The 14,151-nt window shown below is 44.9% G+C and overlaps 1 protein-coding gene across 1 annotated transcript; it reads left to right on the forward strand.

Moving 5' to 3' along the window:
* Window positions 1–4,070: 4,070 nt before the first annotated feature.
* Window positions 4,071–5,588, forward strand: LOC117044600 (growth factor receptor-bound protein 2-like). The gene has a single exon (XM_033145410.1). It carries the CDS (start codon window positions 4,266–4,268, stop codon window positions 4,989–4,991), a length of 726 nt encoding a protein of 241 aa, XP_033001301.1. The 5' UTR covers window positions 4,071–4,265; the 3' UTR covers window positions 4,992–5,588.
* Window positions 5,589–14,151: the final 8,563 nt, after the last annotated feature.

Genomic DNA, 14,151 nt, shown 5'->3' on the forward strand with positions numbered 1-14,151 from the left:
CTCATTCATTGGACGGAAAAGGGAATTGTGCCATAAGACCCGAGCACTGCCCTAGAAGGGCGAAGCAGCGTACGTTAGGTGGCAAAGGAACTGACATATTCTGTGGGATTTGTTATGTTTTAATTATCCTGCTCTTCTTCGGAGAGGAATTGCCATAGCAACCCCTCTGTTGCATAACTCTGTCTACACCCCCCCTTACCGATTCCAGAACAAAGATGTTAACTGTGGTTTATTTTAACTACTGTACTTGTTTAAATAGCCTTTTGAAGCAACTGTGCGATTAAGTGATTAGAAGACCTTATAGCAGGACATGCTTATAGCAAATGGAAGATCCCGTTTCATTTCTGGAAGAAGTTTTTCATAGGGGTTCCATTATGGTGCTGGAGGAGACTCTTGAGAGTCCCATGGACTGCAAGAAGATCAAACCTATCCATTCTTAAAGAAATCAGCCCTGGGTGCTCACTAGAAGGACAGATCCTGAAGTTGAGGCTCCAGTACTTTGGCCACCTCATGAGAAGAGAAGACTCCCTGGAAAAGACCCTGATGTTGGGAAAGATGGAGGGCACAAGGAGAAGGGGACGACAGAGGATGAGATGGTTGGACAGTGTTCTCGAAGCTACTAACATGAGTTTGGCCAAACTGCGGGAGGCAGTGAAGGATAGGTGTGCCTGGCGTGCTCTGGTCCATGGGGTCACAAAGAGTCGGACACGACTGAACGACTGAACAACAACAACAACAGCAGCAGCAGCAGCAGCAGCAGCAGCAGCAGAAAAAAGAGGAATCAGCCAAAATTGCTTTCCCCAGGGAGCTGAGTTTTACTCATAGGAACTCTGGACCCACCCCAGAATATTAATACCCAATAGTCCTGGCCATTTTCATGCAGTTTCATCTAGTCATAATTAATGGGCATCAGCTAGAGTCTAGTTTTGAAAGTATCATTGTAAAACATGTTGCAATTGAAGCTTTATGTGCTCTCAAGAGTAAAAGGGAAATGTATTTGGCAAAGCAGACATCTTGGGAAAGAAGGAAGCAGTGTCACTTCCAGACAACCTGTTTATTGGGCATTGACTTTGATTTATTTGTGGGGAGGTTAGATGTTTTCTCCTGCTCCGGAGGCTATGACCCGAACCACTGGATTCAAGTTACAAGAAAGGAGATTCTGACTAAACATCTGGAATAACTTTCTGACAATTAAGAACTGTTAAGACACTGGAACAGACTTCCACAAGAGGCAATGGACTCTCCTTCCTTGGAGGTTTTTAAGCAGAGGTTGGATGGGCACCAGTCATGTACGATTTAGTTGAGATTCCTGCATTGCAGGGGGTTGAACTAAATGGCACTTAGGGCCCCTTGCAGCTCTACAATTCTGCGATTTTATGACATTGTGTTAAGCAAGTGTTATCCCACACTTTCCAGCACATTTTCCTGTCGCTAACAAAACTGGATGACATACAATTGAAAGTTTGGGGACTTACCAGTATTTTCAGTCCATCCTTGTGTTCCTTTTGAATTCTGAGTATCTATGAAAATGCAGAAAGAAGCAAAGTGAGTCATACCTACATTTATTCAAGGCATAGAGTCACAGAGTTGGAAGGGACCCTGTGGATCATCCAATGCAGTATTTTCAAACTTGGGCCTGTTTTGGGACTATAATTCCTATCATCCCTGACCACTGGTCCTGCTAGCTAAGGATCATGGGAGTTGTAGTCCAACAACAGCTGGAGACCCAAGTTTGGGAAACACTGATCTTACTAGAGAAGGTAGAGATCCTTTAATTAAAGCAGCACCTTGCAGTACTAGCAGTACTAATACTACTACGTATTACAATATAAGGATGCAGGTTCAGTTTGTCCCTTGCTGAAGTCACTTCAGACCCTGGGCCTTTCCACAGAATATGCTACCAACTCAAAAGTCTTGGTTAAAGACTAACACATTTATTGTGGCATGTTTCGTGCACTTTTTTGTTCACTTCCACCTGCCAGGTGAAAAAAAGAAAGGCAGGTCCTGTATTTTAAGCAGGCAAACATTCAACAGGTTGAAGCACTCTCTCCATGACTGCATCCTCCTGTCATGTGGCTGGTAACAGTACAGAGATTTACCAAGTGAGTAGCAGGGAGTAGTGATTTAAATGTAATCTGGCATATGGAAAACCAGACGATAGAGGTTGTTTATCTAAACAACTTTGAAGTGATGCAGGTGGGAGAGAAATTCTTTCTGAAGGCCTTGTGTGTTTACATGCCACAATTAATGTGGTATTTTACGGCAAGTGATAATCTTCAATTAGCATGCTTTAATAATAAGCATGTAATCAACACTTAGTCAAGAATCTTCCACTAATTATATGGGACATCTACTTCTAAACCCTCCCTAAATCTTCATGGTATTTCAATCTCGAGACATATCTTCTTAACAATTCCATGTTGTCATTGCAATGGCCTTTGTTCCCAGGCTTATAAAATGTTGTTTAAAAGCCAAGGTTTCAGCCAAGCGACACCTGAGTCAACCCTCATAATTGTATCAGCTTCCCCACCTCATACTATTTGCATTATATATTTTAAAAATCCCTCATGTTAAATGCAAAAGAAGAATTTAGTATCAAGTCTAGTTATACCCTAAAGACAAATGCCTCAAATGGTTGATGGTGCTCAGTTAAATGTGGTAGTGAGAAGGGTGTGCATGGAAATTAAGCATTCTGGCTACCCTTGTTGCTCTGTTTCCTACCTCAAGAAAAGAAAGCTAACTTCATGAGAACATTTGATGTCATTGTAGCTAAGAAACTGAAACACACTTAATATCCTCAGCATGAATGCATATCCCATCCCCGGAGGCAATTAGAACGTCAGCCTGATCATCACAATGACAGACATTGCAGTCCAAAGTCATCCTTCCAGATGTTTTGGACTGATAACTTCCATCAGCCCCAGCTGTCACGGCCATCTTGGTCTCTTAACTCCCTTCAGCTGCAGCCAACACAATAGGGCTGGCTAGGGCTCATGGGAATCGTAATCCAAAATACCTTGAGAGCATCAGGTTGGCGAAAGGTATGTTAGATGCTAACAGCCATGCAACAGTGTCGACGCCTAGCAATGCACGACATCTCAGCTTTCAAGCACTGTCTGTGGATGAGCATTATTTTGTTAATTTTGTTCAACCCAAAATTCCATCATGGGCCGTATTTGAAAGGAATCCTTCCTTTGCAGAACCACGCTTCAAGAATCCTCTGGATTTTTGCATCTGCCCAACCTTGATCACAGCAAGGATGGGCATTACTTACACTGGCTAATAGTCAGGGGATGATGGGAGTTGTAGTCCACAATCACTTGGAGGTCAACTCAGACTCTTGCATCCCTGTTCTATGACCTTCTTGTGTGCTTCTCAGGAACATCTTGTATGGCTCCTGTTGAGCTATTATGATCAACTTTCAGAGCAAAACTACATGGTAGCCCCCTCCCAGGCAGCTACTTGAAAGAACACTGGCCTCTTTGAGAGGGATTTTAACCCTTTCATCTGTTAATAATTGCTCCCACCACCCGCCCCAAACTGGGATGGTGGAAAAGCCGGAGAGATGGGTGAATTGGAATGGATCCCTTTAAGAAGAAAACTCACAAAAGGCGGCCTGCTACCTTCATAAGGGCTGGCTCTCATAACAACTGTGTTTAGGATTGCAGCCTCAGAGAGCCTGCTGACAAGAATCTTTTAGGCTGTGATCCTGCAACCTGCTTGGCTGGTGGGAAGTCCTCATGAACTCAGACAGAGCCTACTTGAGGGGACGAGTCACACACAGAAATTGCCTTGCTAAAGAACAAAAATGTTTTATACAAATATATTGTTGCATTTATGTTTTTGTACAGAAGATTAAAAAGAAGAGTTAATAAAAATGTGGATGATGCAGAGATTTCCTTTCTAAAATATCCTCGTGTGTATGTAACCGCTGTCATTATTTATTACTACTGCTGACTTTTCTTTAGAAGTTTTTCTCCATTCCGCCTTTTCCACCATCCCAGCTTGGGGGAGGATGTGTGGCAGTAGAGGGTGGGGAAGATTATTAGTAGAGGAAAGGGTTTTAAAAACCCTCTCCCAGAGCCCCCATCTTCTTCCAAAACAGCTGCACGCCTTGAGACCGGATTGAGTGCGGAAGGCGCGGGGTTGGCGCGCGATTGCGCCCGGGAACCCTGAGAGCGCCTTAAGCGAGGCCATCCTAGCGCCGTCGGAGAAAAGGGAAGCAGCTTCGTAGTGGGGCAACAGCCACTTTCTTCTTCCAGGGGATGGAAGCCGTAGCCCAGTACGATTTCCAAGCCCGCGGCTGGGACGAGCTCAGCTTCCGACGGGGCGACCTCCTGAAGGTCTTGGAGAGAGATTACGAGCCTCGCTGGGCCAACGCGGAACGGGGCGGGCGCGAGGGCCTCGTCCCCGAGAATCGCATCGCCTTCAAGCCTCACCCCTGGTTTTGGGGCAAGCTCCCGCGAGATATCGCCGACGAGGCGTTGTCCAGGCAGAGCCTCGACGGCGCGTTCATGCTCCGCGAGAGCGAGAGCTCTCCGGGCGGCTTCTCGCTCTCGGTCAAGACGGGGTCCGACGTGCAGCACTTCAGGGTCTTCCGAGACTTGAGCGGGCATTACTTCCTCGGAGCGGTCGCCTTCAACTCTCTGAACGAGCTGGTGCAGCACCATCGGACGATCTCCGTCTCCCGGGACAAAGTGATCCTCCTGCGAGACATGGAGCAGGGCCCTCGGTATCCTACCTACATGCGGGCGCTGTTCGACTTCCGGCCTCATGATCCGTGCGAGCTGGGCTTCCGACGTGGAGATATCATTCGGATCCTGGACGATTCCGACCCCAACTGGTGGAAAGGAGCCTGCCAAGGACGGAGGGGCATGCTACCCCACAACTTCGTGGCCCCAGTGAAATGGGATGGATGTAGCACCGGTGTTGGTGATGCTGGGGTGCGGGAGAGGGGATTCACTTGGCCTTCCAGCTCCCATCTTCCCTGACCATTGGGCATGCTGGCTGGGGAGGAAGGAAGTTGTAGGTTGGCTTCCTCTGGAGGAAAGGGGAAGCAAACAGATTCCCCACCCCCTGGCTTAAACACATGCACGCATGCACACACACACATGGGCACACACGCGCACACACGTCTTAACTGGCACCAGTTCACTGGACTGCTGCAATAAATAAGTGTACCAGTCGGTTTATCCTGTGCATGGCTTTCGGTCCTCCCTTAAAGTACATTGTGAGCTGCTCTGAAAGGATTAGAGGTGAGGAAGGTGGAGAGAGAGGGGCTCCCCTTTGCTCGCCCGCCCTGCCAAGTCGCAGGGCTGTTTCGAGACATTTTGGACAATAGCCAGATCAACCACAAGGACAGTTGTTTCCTCTCTCCTTAAATTTGTGGTTGAACAAGTTCTGGTATTTTATTTTATTTTTTCATAAAGCTGTGTTGTTTTTAAAAGTTTCAGAAGGCGGTCCAGAGCTTTTCAGGTGTCGTCGTCCCCTCATTTGTGTAAATTCTTTTTAGCGGGCGATGAGGAGAAACGCAAGTTTTAGCATGAAATAAATCGACCAGATGGCACTTTGTAAAACATTTTGTAAGTATCTGATTCTTTATGACCAAGTGAGGAATGGCGAAATCTGTTCTATATGGATTAGCTGTTGTGAAAAAGAGGCCGATTTGAGCAGAGTGTTTCCTTGTAGCAGAGGCAATGTAAAACAGCTTAGGCATTTTCTTTTAATTCAGGCAGCCTCTTTTCAGTCATTATTCTCATGTGGAATAGGCGGGTGACTTATTGGTTGGGGTCACCATCACTCCTAGGCTCTTCTCTTCTCAGCAGCCAGCAATCCATGGTTTACTGGACAGCTAGGAACAAGCAATGAAATGGGAGAAAAAATGGCTAGAGCATATAGAGATGGAGATCTCATGAGGGATCACCTTTTCTGCATCGGTAATAATAATAATAATAATAATATAATGTAAAATTATAATAATGTAATTTTATTATTTATACCCTGTCCATCTGGCTGGGTTTCCCAGCAGCAAAGTGACAATTACTTCTGTGCTAAGAAGGGTTGGTGAGAACTCTTTCCCTTCTGACCCTCAAGTGTGTAATTTAGAACACAGTCCCTGGAGTAATATTGGGGGAAGCATCGCAGAACAACTGCTAAAGCAGAATGGTGTGTGCATAGTCCAGTAGAAATCCAACACCAATGCACGGTTACTGCAGCAATGGAATATTGCAGAATATACCCACAAAAATCACAGGGACCACAGGATTGCAGGAGTGGATGGGTATGTACCCCCCCCCACACCCTCCAAATTACATAATTGCAATTGGCATGTTTCCACATAAGACCCGCTTTTCCTCACAGAAGCAACATTTCACTTTCTGCACATGAATGTCTCCTGCCCTCAAAGAAAACAATATTTTTGAATGTTTTACTTTTTAAAAACGGGGGGGGGGGGGGACACACCTTGAGCCCATAGACCAAGATTGTTGGACCATGAGGCTGTTTCCCCTCTAAACCCTGCCTGCCTGTCAGTCAGCTGACATCACTGGGTATTAAGGTCAGCTGATGGGTCTGGGGGGGTGGAGTTCCATCCTGCTGGGGTGCTGCTTCACCAGTGCATTCCCCGTGGGAATTTTTGGGGTTTGCCTCCTTGTCTTTTTCTCATTTGAATTGGTGCTCCCCCCCCTGCTTTTAAAGGGAAATGAATTTCCCCTTCTGGGGTTTCACATACGATGCTGTAACCACTTGGCAACTGCAATTTCTTTCCATAGATATTTGCTTTAAAGCCTTCAAAAGTTCAGAATCTGACTGGATCTCTGCTTCTTCCCCAGTCAATGAATGACGCTTTGTAAATACTTTGTGAAGTTGTTCAAATATATCCCGGCCAAGTGCATGGCTCATCAAGTGCAGAAGAGGCCTGCCTGCCTCTGGCACTTTGATAAAAATGTTCAGACCGTCTGATCTGTGTGCTGACTCCCAGTTTCTGACTGCAAACAGCCTAGGGATGTGGTGTGGTTACGCCTCTCTGTGGATTCACTCGAGTATAATTAATATGCTTTCTTGCAGGCAGATCTGTTAACAATTTTAAGCGTACAGTTTCGAGAGTAATACCCCAGAGAGCACTCGGGCAATAGCATTGCTGTGGATATCTCTGCTTGTTTCATGGCTCAAGAGAAGGAAGCAACCCTTCGTGTTTTAGTAATTTGTGTCCTATTGTGAGGGGGTAACAGTTGAAGGCTGTTACACATCCCATTCAGTTCTTAAGAGTTCCCCATTCGCCTTTCTTCCAGGGCATTTCCACGCTGCAAAAAAACTTGTCCCCTGTAGGTTTGTGTCATAGCAGACTGTGCATGCTCAAAGCAGCTTTGGCTCCTTTTAACTGAGTGCAAAGTGCTTTTGTAGGCAAGGCAAAATACTCAGCTTATCTTTCTCTATGGCCATTTAAAAATATAATGTTTAGGCACATTTAGTCTATTGAAATGGTGGCAGCAGATAATTTTGGCCCTTCCAGACAGCCTGTTTGTTGAGCACTCATCCTGATTTACTTGCAGAAAGCTTATGTGGAGGTTAGATTTTAGACATATGTCTTTTTTTGAGGAGCAGGGAACAGGGACAAGATTCTTTCTTACCCCACAGTAGAAAAAACCCACAAATACTTTTGCTTGCAGGTACATCTGTATGTACCTTATGTTTTCAGCATCAGGCAAAGCCCCAGAGGTTTGAAATCCGCTCATTTGGACGCCTGACACAGATAACTGGAAGTGAACTGAGCCATAATATTATGACACAGCAGATGCAAAAAATACAGTCAGACAACAGCATCCGCCTAGTGTGCAGGCAGCCCTGCTGGTTGCGCAAGAGGGCCAAAACTAGGGCACGGAATTAATCTCCCAGGGCCACTGGGAAAAGGAGGCTTAGCTGGCCGAGAATAACGGCACTCTCGTTCCGAAGGGCGTTCCGTACGGAGGCGAAATGAGGCTTTCGGATCACTCATCATAATGTCACTGCAGAGAGTGAGTCAGCATGACACAGACATAGGGAGTGCCAGAGTGCCAGCATGGAGGGAGTAGGACTGCTTGTGTCAGCAGCTTTCCCTCTCCGCCTTCTTCCAGAAAGGCATCTCATTTCAGCAGGGGATGAGAAGCTTACTCCAGAGAGAAACCTAGTGGAGAATTTATTACTGAATTTGAATTTGAATGTAAGAGCTGTTGGACAGTGGAACAGACTTCCACAAGAGGTGGTGGACTCTCCTTCCTTGGGAGGTTTTTAAGCAGAGGTTGGATGGCTAATAATTAATTAATTAATTAATTTTATTATTTATACCCCACCCATCTGGCTGGGTTGCATTGCAGGGGGTTGGACTAAATGGCCTTTTGGGGTCCCTTCCAATTCTATGATTCTATGAAATGATTTCAGATCAGTTTGTTTTGTTCTTTTACTGCTTGTGGCCATGTGCAAGAAGCTGGTCCATGCAGATGCCTACTGGAACTGTATGGACATGAATATATCAGCACTACAGCAGCACATCATGCAACTCTGAGTGCAGCGTTTTGGAATCCGATTTCTCCCAATTTATCCAATTATCCCCATATTGGGTAAACCTAAATTTACAGGAGGGAACCATCAAGACTGGTGGTGTTTGAGAGTAATGGCATGTGGACTGCACAAATTAAATAGGAAACACAGCTGCAGACACACAGTAAACTGTGGTGTGGTGTTTAGACAAGCCTCTTAGTCTTTGAACTCTTAAAGGCAAAAGAGTCTGGCCAGTACAAAAGGAGGTGAAATAAAATCAGGAACTGCTAACTTACATCCCTCTAGGCCTTGCTGGATCACATAACTCACACCACCCCCAATTATTTCCCCCCAATTATTTTTTATTGGTTTTCATGTAAATGCAATAACAACATATAACAGCAGTAACTTGTCCAGTGGTACAGTCTTTATTAAGTTTCATATGCAGTACACAGTACACGAGCTGTACATTTTATTTATGCATTATCAATTCAAGTATCCTCTCCACAGAGATTATTGCGTTGTGGGTGGAATGAAACTCTTCTGTCTCATTTATAAAGGAAAAGAAGGGAAGCCAAGTCTTGCCAAAAGTGTCTGTCCTTGAAGTGCCTTTCATTCCCCTTCCGTGGTGCGTAAGGCGTTCTGATAGAGCCACATTCCAAATATTATTGAACCAGATTTCATTGGGGATTTCTATAGGTTGTTTCTAGTACTGAGCTATTGTTAAACAGGCTGCTGATAATAGGGGGGGGGAAATACTAAATCTCTATATTTAAGTTACAGGTAGGTAGCCGTGTTGGTCTGCCATAGTCAAAACAAAATAGAAAATAAAAAAAATCCTTCCAGTAGCACCTTAGAGACCAACTAAGTTTGTTCTTGGTATGAGCTTTCGTGTGCATGCACACTTCTTCAGATACATTGAAATAGAAGTCACCAGACCCTTATATATAGTGAGAGAGTGAGGAGGGGTATTACTCAGAAGGGTGGTGGGAATGGGCGATTGGCTGATGGGTGTGGTAAACCTGTTGATGACTGTGAATGACTGCAATTAGTCCTAAAGGAAAAAGCAAGGGGTGAGATGGCTAAAGATAGCTTTGTCATGTATAATGAGATAAGAATCCAATGTCTTTGTTCAGACCAGGTCTCTCCATGGTTTTAAGTTTGGTAATTAGTTGCAATTCAGCAACTTCTAATTCCAGTCTGTTTCTGAAATTCCTTTGTATTAAGACAGCTACTTTGAGATCTTGTATAGAATGTCCTGGGAGATTGAAGTGTTCTTCTACTGGTTTCTCTGTCTTGTGATTCCTGATATCAGATATATGTCCATTTATCCTTTGGCACAGGGTTTGGCCTGTCTGTCCAATATAGAGAGCTGAAGGGCACTGTTGGCATTTGATGGCATACACAATGTTAGAAGATGAGCAATTAAATAGTCCTGAGATGGTATGTTTGATGATGTTGGGGCCAGTAATGGTGTTGTCCAGGTGTATGTGGCAGCAAAGCTGGCATCTGGGTTTATTGCAGGCTCTGGTACCAGTGTCCATGTTGAGTCCTGTTGTTGTATTATTGTGTGTGAGAAGTTGTTCAAGATTGGGTGGCTGTCTGTAGGCGATGAAAGGTCATCCTCCCAGAGCTTGAGAAAGAGAACTGTCATTGTCTAGAAGAGGTTGTATATCTCTGATGATGCGTTGTACTGTTTTAACTTGTGTGCTGCATGTGATAGTGAATCACATACAGCGCACAAGTTAAAACAGTACAACGCATCATCAGAGATCTACAACCTCTCCTGGACAATGACAGTTCTCTTTCTCGGGCTCTGGGGGGGGGGGAAGACCTTTCGTTTCATTGAAAAAATCTGGTAACCTTAATATGGTGCCCTGGCAGCAGGGTCTCTTCTGCTGGAATCAGTTTGAATTAATGGTGTTTACCTCTGGCTGGATTCTGCCCAATATAAACGATGGCAGAAGCACATCTCAGCTTGGCACACAATCGCCCCTTCTTCCAAAAGGAAAAGAAGAAGGTAATGATGCTCTTTTGGTTCTGCTGACAGAGTGCATTGAAGCTACAACCCAGCACACACACACACACACAAAATCAATGGGCAAGCGAGACAGAACTAACTTAAGTGCCATTAATTTCAGTGTGTGAGGCCCCCCCCCTTTTCTGGACTGCAATTGTAACATTTTATCCGTCTTGGATTTTGAGCTGATCAGCAATTCTCATTTTCAAAGGCTCTTGTCACAGCCGTGTCTGGGTGGAGGATCACCTATTGAAGAAGGGTCGATGTCATTCAATGCCAACTTTCTGTCCTGGAGTCAAACATGCCTGTGACTCCATGCTGCAGAGGTTTATGGGGCGGGCATTCACCCCATCATCAATATGGAGACCGACTGAGTCGCTTTGTCGCTTGTGATGGAAAAGTAATGAAACAATTGAGGCTTTGAGCTGAATTTGAACTTGTGGCCTAGACAACAGGGGTACAATGGCATTTCAGTTCCCTGAGCAATACACACACACACACCCCGGGAAAGTAATCTTTGGGGTTTGCTTGTACATTCCAGGGTTGCCAACATTTAAACCTAATTCTGTCCTATGACTTTAACAGCAGCCTGACGGGCAGACATTAGCAGGTAATAAATGCTTTAGTCTGTTCTGTACACTGAAATGCTTTGCTTGCTAATTCCGCACTATGGAGTTGCTGTTATGAGGAGCAGGAGGCATACGGTAGTTGGCAACACTAATCCCACACACCCAACCCTTAACAGAGATAAGGCAGGCTTACTGAGCTCTTCCATCACTGGCTTGGGGTGGGGTGTGGAATTAAGCTGCTGTTAGCAAGGTAAAGGTAAAGGACCCTGGACAGCTAAGTCCACTCAAACTTGACTATGGGGTGCGGCGCTCATCTCGCTTTCAGGCCGAAGGAGCTGGCATTTGTCTGCAGACAGCTTTCTGGGTCATGGGGCCAGCATGACTAAACCGCTTCTGGCGCAATGGGACACTGATGAGTGCCAGAGCGCACAGAAACGCCGTTTACCTTCCTGCCACAGTGGTACCTATTTGCACTGGTATGCTTTCGGACTGCCAGGTTGGCAGAAGCTGAGATAGCAACTGGAGCTCACCCCGTTGCGCAGACTTGAACTGCCAACCTTCTGATCGGCAGGCCCAAGAGGCTCAGTGGTTTAGCGCTACCCGCTCCCTGGCTGCAGCGGAAAGGTAAATGGCGTTTCCGTGCGCTCTGGCACTTGTCATGGTGTTCTGTGCAGCAGAAGCAGTTTGGTCTGTGGTGTGTGTGTGTGTGTGTGTGTGTGTGTGTGTGTGTGAGAGAGAGAGAGAGAGAGAGAGAGAGAGAGAGAACACTATGGGAGAGAGGAAATGAAAGAAAAAGAAAGCATGTCTGGCTGATGGACTGGTACCACAAGCTGGAGAATTCCACAAGGCAACATTTTGTTGTGGATCCCACGCGATCCTTTAAAACCAATGCTTTGTATTTCAGGGGTACAATGCATCTTGGGAGGGTGCCATTTAATGCTCCGCCTCAGGTAGCAAAATGCCCTGGACCGACTCTGAGGACAGATGATTGTTGTTGTTGTTCAGTCGTTCAGTCGTGTCCGACTCTTCGTGACCCCATGGACCAGAGCACGCCAGGCACGCCTATCCTCCACTGCCTCCCGCAGTTTGGCCAAACTCATGTTGGTAGCCTCGAGAACACCATCCAACCATCTCATCCTCTGTCGTCCCCTTCTCCTTGTGCCCTCCATCTTTCCCAACATCAGGGTCTTTTCTAGGGAGTCTTCTCTTCTCATGAGGTGGCCAAAGTACTGGAGCCTCAACTTCAGGATCTGTCCTTCTAGTGAAGGACAGATGATAAAGCTACTGAATGTGGATTGTGCTCAGCATTGTAAACAAGACGATGGATGAAATCCATCCTGTGGAAATTTTAAAGTTTAAAGTTTATATTTATAGTCTATATTTTAGAATGTATTTTGGATTGTTTTTATGTATATATGTGTGTGGTGGTTGAGAACCGTAACAATAAATCAATAAAAATGCACCCTGTAGAGTGACAGCATAACAGCAGTGAGATCCCTCAGGGTGTGAATGGCAGCTCTGAAGTACCAATGTTGCAACTAAGGTAGAAAGCCTTTTGGATCTCATTTGTGTCTGTGGCCTTCCAGGCATTGCTGGACTCCAGCTCCCATAATCCCTCATCATTGGCCATGCTGCCTGGGCCTGATGGAGCCCAAAAGCACCGTGAAAAGAAGCTTTGACCAAAATGTAAATGAATCAGGACTTTACAAGTTGTCAGTGACTCTGTGTGTCCCCTGAGACACAGGGCACATCGCCCTATATTGCAGTTTGCTATAGAGGGGAAAAAAAATATTCTCTTCTTAAAGAGGAAAATGTTTTCTGTCAGACAATCAGCTCAGAGGCGAATTGCTCAGAAGAGTAATGACCATCATAGCTCCAGACAACACATAGTCTGGGTTGGATTCATCTGGGTGCCTTTTACATCTCTGAAGTATTAAAACGTCTTGCTGATATGAGGACGTATTCTTTAAATCTGCATTTAAGAATTTTTCTTAACACGCAGCACATCAGGGCAGCTAGATTTCCACAGCAATTGCTACACAGTCCAATAATTTATGCTGCCGTTGCATGACTAATTTAATACAGCAGAAAACAAATTAAGTCCTCAAGCGACTCCTATTAGCTGGCTGCTGATAATTTAAACTCAGCAGTAAGCCATAAATTCAAAAATGAAATAAAAATGCCAACTGCTTCACCAGATTGATAGGATAGGCTAGCTCACCACCACCATCATCATCACACAAATGCAAGAATTCATTTACAGTTACTTTCAGTTTTTCTCTGTTTCTCCTTTCTTTTTTGCCCCATTCTTAAGTTTAGTTCTCCACATTTCAGCATCAGGTTGCATTCCCCACCCCCTCTTTAAAATGTCCTCATGAAAATTCATCTGCATTTTAGTGCAGATTCGACTGCAGTTGGGGGAATACCACTTTGGAAAGCTCATCAACATTTTTAAAAATCACCTCCTGGCAGGCAGATAACGAGCACAGGGGAAGAAAGGGTATAGCCCAGACCTTTGTTTGGCTGTGCTGCTACTCTATTTACATTCTGTGTAGAAGAGTGTTTGAACATAATTCAGCGTTTGCTTTCTAAGATGTTGTGATTCCTCCCCTCAACATCAAGGAAGGCTAGAATAAATAACATATTCTGCACACTTTGCTTTTCCCCACTCCCTTTTTCTTTTTTTAAAAAGCACAATTTATCCTGAGCTTTGGAATTCAGTGTAGCTCATTTGTGGAAATCAAAAAATCAATACTGTACAAACACCTTCTCTTAAAAGGTAGCATTTGTCCCAAAGGTTATATTCTCTTTTTTTGCTGACAAATGGGCCCCTGCTTCTGTTTCTTTATGATACAGCATATAATATTTAGAAGAGCTTTTGCATGGTTTGTTTAACTACTGGCTGACTTATACAGTGGTACCTCGACTTACGAATTTAATCAGTTCCGAATGCACATTCGTAGGTCGAAAAATTCGCAAGTTGAAAAAAGTGATTTTTCCATAGGAATGCATTGGAAACGAAAAATTCGGAAAAATTCGTAAGTCGAG

This window comes from Lacerta agilis, chromosome 3, assembly GCF_009819535.1.
Source record: "Lacerta agilis isolate rLacAgi1 chromosome 3, rLacAgi1.pri, whole genome shotgun sequence".
Taxonomy (NCBI): Eukaryota; Metazoa; Chordata; class Lepidosauria; order Squamata; family Lacertidae; genus Lacerta; species Lacerta agilis.

Coding starts and splice junctions, on each gene's coding strand:
- LOC117044600 (XM_033145410.1), top strand. CDS start 4,266: ATGGAAGCCGTAGCCCAGTACGATTTCCAAGCCCGCGGCTGGGACGAG.